The sequence below is a fragment of the Labrus bergylta genome, chromosome 22 (assembly GCF_963930695.1).
Source record: "Labrus bergylta chromosome 22, fLabBer1.1, whole genome shotgun sequence".
Taxonomy (NCBI): domain Eukaryota; kingdom Metazoa; phylum Chordata; class Actinopteri; order Labriformes; family Labridae; genus Labrus; species Labrus bergylta.
Window position 1 is genome coordinate 7201052 of NC_089216.1, and position 15526 is coordinate 7216577.

The following is a 15526-nucleotide window of genomic DNA, read 5'->3' on the forward strand; positions in this document are numbered from 1 at the left end:
TCAACTTGTCAGGAATAGAGAATCTTGTGGAATAGAGAAACATTTCTATAGGCAGGGCAATCTATACACATAATCATCTTCTATTTAGGTTTGTATGTGGGAATTTGTGTCCACTACATTACTCTCTCTCAAAAGTTTGCAGCATGTTTGCAATACAATCCAACTCCTTATAATGTAATTGTATTATCTACTCAACAATTGAGCTCCTATCTCCCATGAGAAGACTTAATTGTAATATCATTATTGAGCATATGCATTTATTTTTTAATTTGTGGGGGCAATGATGAAGAAGAGGTTGGTTTTTGAAAGAGTACAATCTCTGGTACATGACAGCTTCTTTTTCTTGATTTTGTAAAAATCCTTGTAATTTCAAGCATTCTTTTTTTCCATATGTGCCATAAACTTCCTTACTTTCTATATCTTTGAATTATTAAAAAATATTTTGATAAAGTATCAAGGGGTTGAGGCTGGGTAGGAATTGAATTTCATTGTGTAGTAATCTGCAATGACAATAAAGGATCCATCCATCTATAACTAACAAAGACCTTGGCCCTCCAAATCCTTCATAAATACTGAACGAGAGGTCTTGATCCAGCAGATGTCGCCATTGAGCACCAGCATGAAACCAAAACAACTCGAGCTGCATTGTTGTGTTAGTATGCTAATGGTGGCGCTCTTTTGTTTGCTCGTAGCTTCACACTGCATGTAAATTTACACAAAATGACCATGATCTAAAAACGCTTATGTGACATTCAAATAAGCAGTGAGAACAGTATGTTATTCTTCTTTTCTATAGTCCCTCACTTACAAACAACTTTCATATGCAAGGGGATGAGACGGCTGGCCGTCCCGTCCATGTAAACACGATGTAGATAGGCTCAGACAACATCACAGACGGGGGACTCGGGTGTCACACTCACTGTAGACAGTCATGACTCACAGAGTTATTTACAGAGGATATACTGGATTTCTGCTATATATACAGTATGTGTAAAATGTCGCACATTCAGCCTTTGAGACCAAATTTTAATTTAGGAACATCTCTGTATAGAAGTGCTGTCGGTTTGTGCTAAAAGTACAGCTGAGCTCAATACATGACAGTAATGTGAAGGCTGAAACTGATTTGATGCATTACATTAACGCTCACTGGACTTATACCTTTTCTGTTTACATTGCACTCTGTTTTAGACTGCAAATCATGCACATATCTGCACAACTGCACAGCTCCTCAACATCAAAGTCAGAATAAAGGCTCATTATTGTGATTTATAAGGAACTTTGACAGTGGATTTCTCAAAAAGTACCCGGTGCATGTAGTCTAAGAAGTATTAAGTATAGTCATATCAGAGTCATGGTGTACTTATAGAAGAATTTGTTTTTACAAGACGTCAAAGTCCAAAAAAAAGACTTGGTAATATCACATGTAAGGGACTTTGACGGTGGATTTCTCAAAAAGTTCACAGTAAAAGTACTTCATAGTACCTGTGCGTGTAGTCTAAGAAGTACTTAGTCCAACCATATCAGAATCATTGTGTACTCATGGAAGAATTGTTTTTTACAAGACATCAAATTCATAAAAAAAAGACTCATTATAGTGATTTATTATGGACTTTGACAGTGGATTACTCAAGAAGTACACAGTAAAAGTACTCAATAGTACCAGTGCATGTAGTCTAAGAAGTACTTAGTCCAACCATATCAGAATCATTGTGTACTTATGGAAGAACATATTTTTTTCCCAGGAAAACTGTTTTTTTTATTTTTATTGTGAACACCTTATTTTGAAAAACGGAAGTTAACGCAGACTCGCAGTATTATTCTCAAACTAATTTCACCGACCTCCTTAGCTATTCCCTGAACAGTATTTTGTTTGCTCCCGTTTCATACACGTGTATCTCATAGCCGGTTTTACGGTAAGACTTCGGCATTTATCACTTTTGCCTGGAAAAGGAGATTAATAACGGACTCGCTCTCTCTGTCTGTTACTCCTGCTCGCTCTGCAGTCCGGAGCATTTACCATAAAGATCAGAATACGTGAGCACTTCAAATTTAGGGGCGGCTCACTTCACCATGTAAAAGCGAGGAGCGGCTGGTTTGACCGCAGTTAAACGCACAGAGGGCTCCAGATGTAGAAATACTCTAAAGTCAAGTTTGCAGTCAAATAACAGTCACACTTTATCATCTCGTTTGGAAATACAGTAAAGTATTTTATAAATGTATTTGTTCAATCTTATATTCCTATGTTTACTGTCTATTCACAATTCCATACATGTGGTAAACCTACAATTCGTGCCTCAGGTGTGGTCGAGCCAACAGCAACTACAGAACTGAGACCTGTCTGGATGTGACAGTAAGTATCATTAAAACATGCAGCTGTTTCTGCTGATTGTCCCTGAACTACACTTAATGAAATGTGTTTTTCAACTCTGTCTACAGATCCCAGACGATCATCTTGCTGGATGTGATATTTACATTCATGCTGATTCACCTCACAGGACTGAGCTCCGTCCTGGAGGTGCAGGACTCGCTGACACGGACTTCCTGCTGTACCTTCACATGAAGTCCACTGACAAGTGCAGAGCAAAGGTACACACACGCTGAAAACTTTGAGATCTATCATATTGATTTGCCTAAATGGGTCTCATATTTACCAATGACTCTTATTTTTAATATGTCAAAACTTTATTTTTGGTGTATGTTGTAAAAACATCAGATTTCAGAAGTTTGATAGGTAAAGATTTAATTAGTACTGGTCTTGGGCGTCTGCTGTTTTGAAAAAAATCCTGAAAAATCCCTCAAGGTGGCAGCAGAGGACAATTTAAAAATCAAAGAAAGGAACAAAATAGACTGACTGACTTTTGAATCCTTAGATTGATCCACTTTATGTTTATATTAACACTTTTTACCAGAGGATATTTTGTTTGCCTTTTATATTTTCATCACATCTAAATTACTCATTAAATCGTTTTTTTGACCTCCAAAATATTTGTAACAGAATTTATTGACATATTCTCCATTTTAATGTCCTAAAGTTAAAGTTCCTCCAAGTATAGAAAAAAAATCAACAGTAGTTTGGATAATAATTCTCATTGTCACATTATTTCAAAAGGAAATGTTTAAGATTTAATTATGCAAATTTACCTATTTAGATAACAAAGTTGATCTTGCTGAATGGTTACTTTTGACATTGGTAACTTCATACACACTTTCTTATTTTGCAATTGAATCGACAATCATGAAAGATGAAGCTTTCCTTATCTGCTCATGCTTTCATTATACTCATCCTTGCGTCCTTTTGCCCCCTAAGCCTAATATTTTGGCCAACGCTGCTCGCTGCCAGACAGATGCACTTGGACGACCTGTGGCCGGGGTGGTGGTCATCTACAGGGAAAGACTGAAAGGAGAAACGTTTAGTCACCAGGCAGCTGTACAGGTATTATTTTAAATATGAAAAAAACAAAAATGTTCTCGGTAGTTTGAAATTGTGTGTTGAATCTTGTGTGTTCATGTTACAGACTGTGATCCATGAGCTGTTTCATGTGCTGGGTTTCTCTAAAGAGCTCTTCCACACCTGGCAAGACTGTTCCTCCATGTCTCAAGGTTTTTTTTTTAACACAATTTTTTTTATGTAATTATATAATACTTTGAGGTCAGCATGTGAAGTGGGCTTAAAAGTGTGCTGTTTAAGTGCCCTTAACAACTCTGAAGTGCCTTTAAAAGTGTGCTCTTTATAGGGCATTCTGAAGTGGGCACACTTTTAAGGGCACTTAAAGTGTGCACTTCAAAATGTGCACTATTAAAAATGTCACTTTGAAGAGACTTTAAGTTTAAACTTTGAAGTTCCCTTAATAGTGTGCTCTCTTAAGTACTGTTTAATGTGTGGCAGTAAAGTGCCCTTACAATTGTGCAATTTGAATTTTAACGAAAAAGTGTGCACTTTTAATTTTGTTTAAAAGTTCCCTTAAAGTGTGCACTTAAGTGGGAACTCCAAAAATGTATAATAAGAAGTTTGGATTAAGATTGAACTTTTAAGAGCACTTAAAGTGTACACTTTGAAGGGCCCTTAAAAGTGAAAACTTTTAAATATACTTTAAATTGTTAACTTTGACATATACTTCAAAATGCCCACTTCAATTGATTTACTCAAAATGTGGCACTTTAGGTGTGAACTTTACAGTACACAAAACATTGGAATCTTTAAGTATACTTCAAAGTGTGCTTAGATATCCATGAGCTTCAATTCAAATCCTTTAGCAGAGCTGCAGAACCGCTCCAACTTAACCAGATTTGTCAAGAGGCCTCCCTTATATGATCTTCTACTTTGTTAATGCAGGGTGTACTTCCTGGCAAAGTGTCCTCACACTGGGAGTCCAGGATCTTTCAGGGCTCCATCATGGCAGCAGAGCTAGCGGACTCATCCTCAGTCTGGATCAACCCGGTAACCTTGGCTGCATTACAGGACACGGGCTGGTACAATGTAGACGTGAGCAGGGCACAGAGTCTGGTGTGGGGAGACGGTAAGTATAGAAAAAGAATAAATAAATAAATAAATAAATAAATAAATAAATAAATAAATAAATAAATAAATAATAAATAATAATAAATAATAATAAATAAAAAAAATATGATAAATGTTTGATTTGTAGGAGAAGGGGCCATGTTTGGATCCCTGTCAACCTGTCAGAACAAATCCTCATCGTTTTTCTGCTCTGGCAGGTATATTAAGTTATAATTGGTTACCTCTACAACATATAGTCTGGATAGGAATGTAAGCCACTTTTTAATTTAAAATGTTACATTTTCAGCACTAAATGTTTGCGTTTCTTCTTCTCAGTGGGTTTGGGTGTCATTACCTTCACCTCCACAAAGGGGAGTGCAAGACTGATCAATACCTGGAGGGATGCAGTGTGTATAAACCCCTCAAAAATGGAGTAAGAAGTATTTCCTGCTCTGTAGTAATTTCAAATGATGTAAAACAGCTTTGTGGGATCAATTCTATTTTTCATGCCAACGCTTTCAGTCTTTTTTTATGTTCATATGAGCGTCACGTTTACCCTCTCCACCTTCTCATATTAAGTCGATTATAAAGTCATTTTTTTCTTCACTCCTCTCTTGTTTAGAACCGGAGTCAGTTTCCTTCGTTCATCAGCACAGTGGAGGGCCGCTGTTACAGACACAGGTGTACTGGACCAAACAGGTACCAAATCCACGTGTCAGGCTCTGAGTGGGTGGAGTGTCCAGCAGGGGGAAGCATTCAGGTAATGACATAAAAAAAATACAGAAACAGAACACAGTTTTAAAGTACTGGTGGTGTGGAGAAATACTTTTCATACTTCTACATTACTCCGACATATTTGAATGTTTAATTTCACAGTTGGAAAAATTATAATTGTAAACAAATCAGTATAACATAGTGCCAAGGGACTGCAGATGTAAACTAGCTCTAAGCTGACTCTGGTACAATGCATCAAATGGAAACATTTATGTTTAATATTGTACATGGTCCCTTTACAAATAAAAAGTTAAGAAAAGAAAGGGAATGACTTTCCTTAACGATAAACCTGGCTAAGACTTGATTGATTATTTACATTTAGACAAGATTTGGTGTGATTGACAAAACAGGTTACTCAATCTGAGTAATTCCCATATTTAAACACCGTGCACCATTAAAAACAGCAGCTGATTTATTGCCTTTCTAAAGTAATAGTATAATGTTTGTATGTAGTGAAGCATGTCTTGTGTTAAATGTGCAGTCTATTTAATGTAACCAGATGTAATCTAATATCTTTTGTGTTTTTTTACGGTCAGATTGAAGGATACCAGGGTTCAGTTTCCTGTCCTGACAGGAGGTTGTGTCTGTACTCTGACATCACTCCTCCTTCAGACGCCGTCGATACATTTCCTGCTTCCATCATCAGGTGATTGTGATTCTAAACAAGCAACAACACTCGCACTTTCTATCAACTTTGAGCTCGTTCTAACTTCACTGTATTTCTTTTTTGGTCAGAGATCCATATGGGACTTTAACTTCAGCCCAGACCTGGACCTCTTTGTCCTTCGGTGTCAAAACATCTCTCAGCATCACTGCTGCCGTGTGTCTCCTGGCTGCAGTCTTGGTGTCTTACAGAAAATGTTGCTCCTGCAGGATCAGGATCCACACCAGCACAGATGAACACAGTAATCTGTAGGAAACACAGCCTCTAAAACCGGCTTTATAAACTTTAATTGTTCAATAATTTTGTTTGTCTCTTCTTGGTAATTTATCTGAAGGCTGTGTTGTAATTGTAGAGTTATTCAGTCAGAGACAAAATGCCTTTTTATGACAATTTTTATTGAACAGAGTAATGTGAAAACATAAAGATAACCTGTTGTGGTCAAACGCAGCTCAAAAATATCAATCAGCTGGTTTCTCACCCTACATACATTATATTGATCCGAAATGATACCAAAAAAAACATAATGAGGAAACATGGCCAAACCAAAAAACAGTATCTATATATATATGTATGACCCTAACAGAAAAACTAAGATGAAAATTATAAATGAAGTGAAATTAAACTCAATTTGGAGCATAATATTATTCCCAATTGGAATTGATGGTGAAAGAGATAAAACTTGAAGTCAGTATGAAATATTTTAAAATAATGATTGCACTCAGTGAATGTTTATTTATTATTTTGGTTAGTTAATTCTTTCACACATCATCTTATTTCCTCTTCCATTCTGGTATAGAGGTCTGTCTTGGGGCGACACCATCGATGCAAGCAATGAAAAATGAACCACAGACTGCAGAGAGCTTCAAGCACACAAAACAGAACTCCACCTTACACCGGGTACAGACGATGTTTTTGCATTTAATTGTGCTGTGCTCGATCAGAAACCCACAGGTGGGACAGGCACGGACAGAGGGACAGCCGGTCACCATCTTAACATCCTTGAAGGTGATCTCGGGACACTTTCTCAGGATTTCCAGTGGCTGATTAGCGCATTCAGGGTTTGCACAGTGGTCGTCATGTTCAGATGGACCTGTCCATTTCTTCAAACACTGCCAGCAGAATTCGTAAGCCCTTCCTTTGTTACGTGTGCACACTGTGCAGCAAACCCTCAGGTTGTTCTGGTCCTCTCTCACCACTAAACTCTTGCAGCCGGGACACTGTTGAGTAAATTTGGTTAAAAATCAAACAAATAATAAAAACATCTTCAGTATGAATGCACAATATCTCTTAGAACCTGTGATTGGTAGATACTTACTTTTTTGGCATCCAAATGATCTTTGGCGACTCTATTGAACATTCTTCTCTCAATGTATGTTGTTTCTGCAGGAGTCAGCAGAGCCATTTTGCAAACCTCTTCAAATGACCACACAGCATCACAAAGGCCACAAACAAACTGCACCTTACCCTTGAGAATTAAAGAGAAAATCAATCAAATGTACTTAATTGCCACTTTTGCTTACTTTTTTACCACCATGAATTAAGTGACAGATGAAGAGCTGAAAAGAAGTCCTTAATGTTATCAAATAATAGACACTTAAAATCCTCATGCCTTAAGAGACACGAAGTGGATTCAAACAAAAAATAAAAAGTAAATCTACTGCTCATAGTTCATAAGATCCATAGCTCTAGAACAAGCCTGACAATCAACCTCATAGTTGTTTTCCAGTTTTGAAAATGTGGAGAAACATAACAAAATAATAGTTTTCTAATACCTCGTCCAGCTGCCAGAGACACCAGTTGATGAGAGACGTTGGAGTCACAGTATGACCACAGGACATCTTTGCTCTGAGAGACTTGTAGTCATTGAGCTCAACTAGAGGAGAAAAAGAGCAACAGACAGTGGTAGTTAGTTTTGTATTTAAAGAATGACACCCAACAAGGTGTCAGGTCAGGTATCAGGAATTTATGGACGGAGAGGAGATCAGGACAGCTGTTTTTCAGAGTCTAAAGTCCCTTCATGAAGAACACCTTGAAGTGCATCATTTACCTTATACCACGGTCGATTGCTAAACAGGATAAGGCATACTGCTGCCTGTAGTTAACATTAACTCTGTTTTCCTGCTCACGCCTCAGGGTTTGACTTATTCCTGAAAAAAGGACATATCCCAAAATGTTCTGCTGCAATGAAAACATTAAACACTTCTTCTGTGAGTAGGCTATAGCAACAAAATACAAAGGGCTGTAGGCTGCTTTACAATTACAACTTTACAACTAGGCTATCGATTGTTCAGTAGCCTTATTAACTGAAAACCTCCAAATAACCTTAAAATATTAAGTATAGGCTAATTCACCTTATTATAGGCTATATGTTTAATAAAATTCAGATTAATTTGGGGGTTCTGTTCTCTTACAATCCATTTGATCTTCTCCATCGACGAATGTAAACCTTGTGTCATTTGGGTCGTAACACCTCTCCTCCTGTTCAGCTGTCAAAGTGTTTGGCCAATTCTCTGGTTCTGAATAATCATTTGGTCCAGTTTCCAAATTGTCCGATGAGTTACTTGGTTCAACATTAACCTTTGATGGAGTAAATGTTGTCCTCACTCTAGGTCGTAGCGCCGCGTTCGCAATTAATGCATATCCTCTTTGTGCAGCTGGGTTGCTTGAACCTGTCTTTATTTCCAAAGGTATTCTCATGGGAGCAGTTTCCATATTGTTCGATGAGTTACTTGGTTCAGCATTAACCTTTGATGGAGTAAATGTTGTCCTCGCATTGGGTCGTAGCGCCGTGTTCGCAATTAATGCATATCCTCTGTGTGCAGCTGGGTTGCTTGATTCTGTCTCCGTTTCCAAAGGTCTTCTCCTGGGAATAGTTTTCAAATTGTCCGATGAGTTACTTGGTTCAGCATTAAACTTTGATGGAGTAAATGTTGTCCTCGCATTGGGTCGTAGCGCCGTGTTCGCAATTAATGCATATCCTCTGTGTGCAGCTGGGTTGCTTGATTCTGTCTCCGTTTCCAAAGGTCTTCTCCTGGGAATAGTTTTCAAATTGTCCGATGAGTTACTTGGTTCAGCATTAAACTTTGATGGAGTAAATGTTGTCCTCGCATTGGGTCGTAGCGCCGTGTTCGCAATTAATGCATATCCTCTGTGTGCAGCTGGGTTGCTTGATTCTGTCCTTATTTCCAAAGGTATTCTCATGGGAGCAGTTTCCATATTGTTCGATGAGTTACTTGGTTCAGCAGTTCCAAATTGTCTGGTGTGTGTTGGTTTCGGAGAACTTCGTTGACGTGACGGCTTGTTCCCCATCTCGACTCGGTCTCAACAACGGATAGCTCCAGCTGGTTATTCACCTGTTAGTCACATGATGACTAAGGTAAAGTTAGAAATATTCACAGGCTATTAGGCTGTTAGTTAGGCTATTCACAGATTCGGCTTTCCCGGATCAATAATTCATCAGCGGAACATTGCTTTTACAAAACCGACACCTCTCGAGCTATATTCGTATTTTCTTCAAAACGAGCCGTCCTCTGCGCTGGGGAACTTGCATTGACCTGTACGCAGAGCCGGCTGGTGAGCGAATGCGCAGGGACCGTCTGCAAATTACAATACCGCAAAAATATGATACATAAATATTCAATAACTTCACTCAGGAGAGGTGCAGTGTCATGAAAATCATTTTACACATATGTGATCTCACGTTTTCCATACTAAATTTCTCAGATTGGAAAATAATAAAAAAACCCATTATGAATAAATGTCCTCCTGCTTTATAAACTACATCACATTGCTTTGGATAAAGGGCTTTCATGTAATTTCAGTGATTTTTTTTATCATTAAATTTGGTAATAAAATATGTAATAACTGTACTATAACATGTTGTAGTGCCATCAAACTCACAGCACACATAAACCATGTACTCTTGATTATACAAAAAGCCGAACTCTGTGAATATATTTCTAACTTTACCGAAGTCACATGATGTCCAATCACCTCGTGACATAACTTCTCAAATCAGATATCCTACACACCCTCGTTAACCTTTTAAATGCACTGGGATCGTTTGCAGTTGGACACGTCTCTCGCAGTGCTCTGATCTGGCTTGGTTGCAAAATGGGGATCCAGGTGAATGTACACGGTCCCAGAGGAGAAGAAAAGATCATCGATCTGTGTGACAACATTGAGCAGATGAAGAACATCACTGTGAAGCAGCTTAAAGAGAAAATCAGACGCGACCTCAGGATAAGTACGTCTCACTTCATTTTCAGTAGTAGTAGTAGTCCCCTATTTCTTAATTGTTATATGACTATTATAACATAGGCCTACCCACGCGGAAAAATACATTTGTTTTTCTGACAGATCAGAAAACATTTATCGTTTTATTAGCCTTAAACTTCTGAATGTGTTTATCTATAAAAGCCAGACCTGAGTTATTTTTATTTCTGCTCAGATGATGATGTCCGGATTGTGTTCCGAGCCGAAACCCTGGAGGAGTCAACTCTGGTGATGGATTACGGGATCCGTCACCTTTCTACCATCCACACTCTTATACTTCTGCCCGGAGGAAACTGATGTGGAACCATTGACTGTGTATCAAAATAATATAAATGTGGAAAAGACAAAGAAGAAAAAAACACAAAGACTCTGAACTACACTGCTGTCATATGTTCCATATGAACTGCAGGAAAATAAATTGTTGAATTTCCCTTCTCTTAAAACCTCTTTGTTTTGGATTTGTCATAAAATCAATACTCTGAATATGTAGGCCTGTACATATCCTACGTTTCACAGCATTTGAATGTTACAGTCTAGATTACATGGAAGTAGTCTAAATGCAGTAAAATGACAATAAAAATGACGCAAATGACCCCAAGCTATAAATCTCTTTATTGTTGAGGTTTCAGAATGGAGATAGCCTAAAACATAATAAGATTTACTTCATTGATCCCCGCAAGGGTTTGTATATGCACACAAACAGGATCCTATGGACATGCACACTAAGGGAGAGATGTCAGAGTGACGGAGTGGCACACAGCGGGTGCTCCTGAGCTGGTGGTGGGGAGGGGGTTTGGTGCCTTGCTCAAGGGCAACTCGGCAGTGCTCGGTGATCTGGCACCTCTCCAGCTACCAGACCAACTTCCATGCTTGGTCCGCACCGGGACCAAGCGACCCGGCGACCCTCCGGTTCCCAACCCAAGTCCCTACAGACTGAGCTACTGCCGCCCAGTAGCTCAGTAACAGTGCTGGCTGTTCAGTTACTGTTATCATACACTATTTTAATTATTATTTTAGAACCATGCAATTGCTCAGGTTGAATCTGATTGAATCTAAAAACGTATTTTAGCATGAACCAGAACAAGAGCTCTGTGTTTTAAACATTTTATTAAGAGTTCAGTTATTTGAATTTGTCTTTATTTTTCAGTTACAATTTTGTTAAAATTGTTTTCTCAATATATGACAATCATCCTGTGATTTCCATTTCCAAAATCATTTGAGCTGCATTTCATGTATGACAGCTTTTATAATGTACGTTAACAAAAACACACTGTAGGCCTACAGTACTTAATGTTATTAAAGCCTGCAGGGACAGAGAAGCAGTAAATACAATACAAATGATCTGTTTTCTCCTGCCTTGCAACAAAAATGGAAAAGATAATAAACTAAACTAAACTCAATGTTTGTTGACATCAATAACAGATGAAGAGAGGGCTTCTGCAGAAGAAGCCAAATTGTCATGTTATGTTACTGTACAGTAATGTATGAAGCAGCTGTGAATTAAATTCCCTTAACTTATGATGTGTTAAAAAAGAACTCAATGAATGAATTTTATGGTGACTTCCCCACATTAGTTGATGGTGAGCAGCAGGAATTAACGATACATCCTACATTCATTCATGCATCATGCATTAATTCAGCATCAATTAAGTATAACATTTGTATAATGATATAAAAGTTTACCCTGATTTAGTTTAATGCTTTTCATACTTTTGAATTTTAACACCAAAAAGGAAAGTACAGTTAAAAAGTTCATCACTATTGTATTTCTTTAAAGTCAGAAAGGAGATATCCTGCTATTCCTCACAGAAGAAAACATATCAAAGATATATGAAACAAGGTTTTTAATAGACATAATTCATATGACAACTTGTTATATAACCACTGGAGTTTTGGCATGTGCAAAAACAAAAAAAAAAGGTAATGGAAAGAACGGTTGACATAAAAAAAAACAATTGTCAGGTGATTGTAACTCACCCTCAGGCATTTCCTCATTACTGGAATTAAAGGCAAAAATAGAACTAAAAAAGTTTGTTGTGCGTTAAGAAGGATATAATCAATAAAGATGTGTGAACAGGTGTGTCTTGATCGACATGAGAAAGTACCTTCACCTGAAAGTAGTTGAACAACATTCTGGCAGGTAAGTGGTTTATTGCTTATTATTTGTTCATTGTGTTTCAACACGAAATTATCTAAATTGTTAAACGTGAAAATAATTGAATAGATTATTTGAACAGTGACACATTTGTTTCTGTTTCCATCTTGTATATGCAAACATAAAACATGTTTACCAGTATTACCTGGGCACCTTTTTGTACCCTGCTAAAGTCAATTTTGTAACCTTTGAAAAGGCAGACATATTTGTTGTGATCAATTGAGGTACAAAAGTGTCACCTCTCACCAGAGATACAAGTTTGGTCTCTTTGAGGTAAAAACCACCAGGGTACATTGAAGTACCCCATATCAAGGACAAGCCAGTGGTGCCTTTAGGGTGCTGCCCCAGTGACGAGCCATTGTGCCCCAAAGGTATGAAATCAGTTCTCAAAGTGTACTGTTTTAATTGTTATTAGTTTATTAAGGTTTTTGTTTTTTATTGTATTTTCTCCTTTTCCCAGAATAAACCACCTACTTGCCAGAATGTTGTTCAACTACTTTCAGGTGAAGGTACTTCCTCATGTCGATCAAGACACACCTGTTCACACACCTTTATTTATAATATCCTTCTTAACGCACAACAAACTTTTTTAGTTCTATTTTTGCCTTTAATTCCAGTAATGAGGAAATGCCTGAGGGTGAGTTACAATCACCTGACAACACCTGCTTTGCTTTCTAGAATTGCAGGTTCATTTCTCGTCTCCTCGAAAAAACCTTTGTTTTTTCCCCCCGAAAAAATCTTTATTGAATCTGTTTTTAATAATAATATTAATAATATTAAACTTTAACTAATTAAGATCTTATTCTATATTTTTTGTATAATTTATACATAAAATATTGAATAAATGATTCCCATCCCACCCATTATTGACTGGTACTCCGACTCCTGAGTCATACATTAAGGTCAAATTAAAATGTAAAAATGATGTCAAATTATTATTTTTTTTTTGCTTACTCTATTTAAAGTCTTAAAATCAATTCCATGAAATATTACATTTCTGTATTATTTAAAATTTAACTTTAAATAAAACATATTTTTTGTCTGTCCGTATGTTCGCGTCAACTCTGTTACCTCTGTTATAAAACTGCATTAAATCACCAAAGTGTTCACATAAAACGCATTTGACCAGCGCACAGTGATGTCACTTCCTGTGGCGGGAAACCTCTGGAAGACAGTGAGGTATGTCCATGTTTCTTCTCTCATTATTTCGTAATATGTTGAGAAATCATCAACAGTAGATTAATTATTCGTCAAATCTGTTGTGTTAATATTCAGTGATTATCTCAGTGAATTGATATATATATGATGAAAATCTATTAAATTTGGGTTTAAGAAATGTTAGCTGATATCTGGTGTGAGGTTAGCATATGGAGTAAAAGTACAAAATGGTGGAAAAACTCTGTTACTGTCAACTCTGTTTATGTTTTAAACAATTTGATTGTAACAGAGTTGACGATACGTAACAGAGTCACATATCACATTTAAGTATTTGGCAATAATTGATATTATTGATTATTATTATTGATTATTATTGATTCTAGGTTATTTTACTGCAACAAGTACATCTGTGTTATGCAATTTCAGGATAAGGAAGTGAGTAATTTATCTTTTAGGGAGATGAATCTTTCAGCAGCTGAAAGGCAGCGGCAGTACAGGGCCCGGCGAGATGCCGACCCTGAAAGGAAGGCAGAAAATTTGAGCAAAGACAGGAATAGATGGAAGAAAAGGAGAATTGCAGGGCATGCATGCACGGTTGCAGAGTTGGGTGAAAGGGAGAAAAGATCAAAGCGCAAGTATTGGAGAGAGGCACAGCAGAAGTGCAGAACAAGAAAGCTGAGACTTGTAGAGATGACATCACCACAAAGTCCTGAACCAGCCCCTGAACAACAGACATTCAGGTTAGATCAGTGCATATGTCCATGATTCCATGATATTTTGAGTGACCGCACAGTAACTCACAGTAAGAATGAGAAAAGGAAAATACATTTTTTGAAAGGAAAGGGAAAATAATTGAAAAAGGCTACTGAATTCAGTTTTAATATAAATGTGTTTTTATCATTTCAAACAAAAGCAGTCAGGGTGAAGAAAAGTAAAACGGGAGAACTCCAAATTACAAAGAGAAATCGAAAAAATTGAAGATTTTGCTGAAAAAGAAAACAACTGCTGTCCGAAAATACCAGAAACTCATCCAGAGACTGACACCTGTGTCTGACTCCCCTTGATCAAAAACACGAAAACAAATAGGAAAACATAAAGTCCCTGCAGAAATTCAAAGAACTCTCCTTTATCACAACGTGCTGATAGAAAATATAAGAAAGAAGTATCAAGACACAAAAGGAGAGAGAGTGCGTCAGATGATATCACGGATAGTGTCAGGAAAGATAATAAAAAACTACAAATTACAGAAAACTTTTTTAATTTGAACAATTATGCATGTAAATTGTCAGCAGAGATTCAGGCAGTTCACTTTGCATCCTCTCAGAAGCAGGCAACTCTACACACTGGGATCCTTCATGTGGGTGAAGTGGACAAACATTTGTGCTTTACATCCATCTCAGCATCAAAAGAGAAAGGTCCACCTGCTATATGGACACACCTGTCCCCTGTTCTGGACCACATAAAAAACCCATCAACCATCAGTAACTGTCGTTCATTATTTTAGTGATGGACCGTGTACCCAATACCGCCAAAAGGGCAACTTCTACTTGTTGAGCACGGAGTTGTACAAGAAGGGCTTCAAGGAAGGAATATGGAACTTCTTTGAAGCAAGTCACGGAAAGGGAGCTCCAGATGGAGTGGGGTTTTGAAAAGAACAGCAGACAGATTAGATGGTGCAGGGAAAGACATTCCAAATGCCATGCAGCTGTATGAGTGTCTTCTGAGTTCCCAGACCTCTATAAAGCTGTTCTTTGTTGATGAGGAAGCTGTGGACAAAGCTGTAAAAAAGATGCCAAAAGTACTCCCAGTAGTTCCTTCGAAAATGCGCCTTCATCAGCTGATCACTCTGACACCAGGAAAGATCATCTACAGAGATGTCAGCTGTCTCTGTTCAACTAGGCAGATACTTGAGTGTGCATGTCACAACACACAAAGTTTTTAATTTGATTTCAAGCCCAGCCTTTATGTCCCCACTGAAGAGCAACAAGTGCAGGCAACACAT

The 15526-nt window shown here is 37.6% G+C and overlaps 2 protein-coding genes and 3 long non-coding RNA genes across 5 annotated transcripts; 4 read left to right on the forward strand and 1 right to left on the reverse strand.

Moving 5' to 3' along the window:
- Window positions 1-283: 283 nt before the first annotated feature.
- Window positions 284-3734, forward strand: LOC136177510 (ciliated left-right organizer metallopeptidase-like). Its single transcript, XM_065950926.1, has 6 exons — window positions 284-294; window positions 2299-2350; window positions 2437-2586; window positions 3308-3433; window positions 3516-3600; window positions 3709-3734. The coding sequence occupies exons 1-6, from the start codon at window positions 284-286 to the stop codon at window positions 3732-3734; spliced, it is 450 nt and encodes a 149-aa protein (XP_065806998.1).
- Window positions 3735-4282: 548 nt separating this feature from the next.
- On the forward strand, window positions 4283-4906 carry LOC136177411 (uncharacterized). Its single transcript, XR_010665019.1, has 3 exons — window positions 4283-4517; window positions 4647-4716; window positions 4835-4906. It is a non-coding gene; the product is annotated as an uncharacterized lncRNA (long non-coding RNA).
- Window positions 4907-5118: 212 nt separating this feature from the next.
- Window positions 5119-6351, forward strand: LOC136177410 (uncharacterized). The gene is made up of 3 exons (XR_010665018.1): window positions 5119-5258; window positions 5809-5918; window positions 6008-6351. It is a non-coding gene; the product is annotated as an uncharacterized lncRNA (long non-coding RNA).
- Window positions 6352-6452: 101 nt separating this feature from the next.
- LOC110003086 (uncharacterized) lies at window positions 6453-8783 on the reverse strand. The gene is made up of 4 exons (XM_065950569.1): window positions 8348-8783; window positions 7709-7809; window positions 7252-7401; window positions 6453-7153 (listed from the first exon to the last, which is right to left on the reverse strand). The coding sequence occupies exons 1-4, from the start codon at window positions 8646-8648 to the stop codon at window positions 6707-6709; spliced, it is 999 nt and encodes a 332-aa protein (XP_065806641.1). The 5' UTR covers window positions 8649-8783; the 3' UTR covers window positions 6453-6706.
- Window positions 8784-9983: 1200 nt separating this feature from the next.
- LOC136177427 (uncharacterized) lies at window positions 9984-10654 on the forward strand. Its single transcript, XR_010665033.1, has 2 exons — window positions 9984-10182; window positions 10387-10654. It is a non-coding gene; the product is annotated as an uncharacterized lncRNA (long non-coding RNA).
- The last annotated feature ends 4872 nt before the right edge of the window (window positions 10655-15526 follow it).

What these genes read in the sequence shown, in the direction of transcription:
- LOC110003086 (XM_065950569.1), bottom strand. Translation starts at nt 8,648, where the DNA reads ATGGAAACTGCTCCCATGAGAATACCTTTGGAAATAAAGACAGGTTCA. An exon ending in TGGAGAAGATCAAATGGATT is followed by an intron (nt 7,810 to 8,347) that starts GTAAGAGAACAG and finishes TTTCTCCTCTAG; the next exon opens with TTGAGCTCAATGACTACAAG. An exon ending in ATCATTTGGATGCCAAAAAA is followed by an intron (nt 7,154 to 7,251) that starts GTAAGTATCTAC and finishes TTTACTCAACAG; the next exon opens with TGTCCCGGCTGCAAGAGTTT.
- LOC136177510 (XM_065950926.1), top strand. An exon ending in AGACCTGTCTGGATGTGACA is followed by an intron (nt 2,351 to 2,436) that starts GTAAGTATCATT and finishes CTCTGTCTACAG; the next exon opens with ATCCCAGACGATCATCTTGC. An exon ending in GTCACCAGGCAGCTGTACAG is followed by an intron (nt 3,434 to 3,515) that starts GTATTATTTTAA and finishes TTCATGTTACAG; the next exon opens with ACTGTGATCCATGAGCTGTT.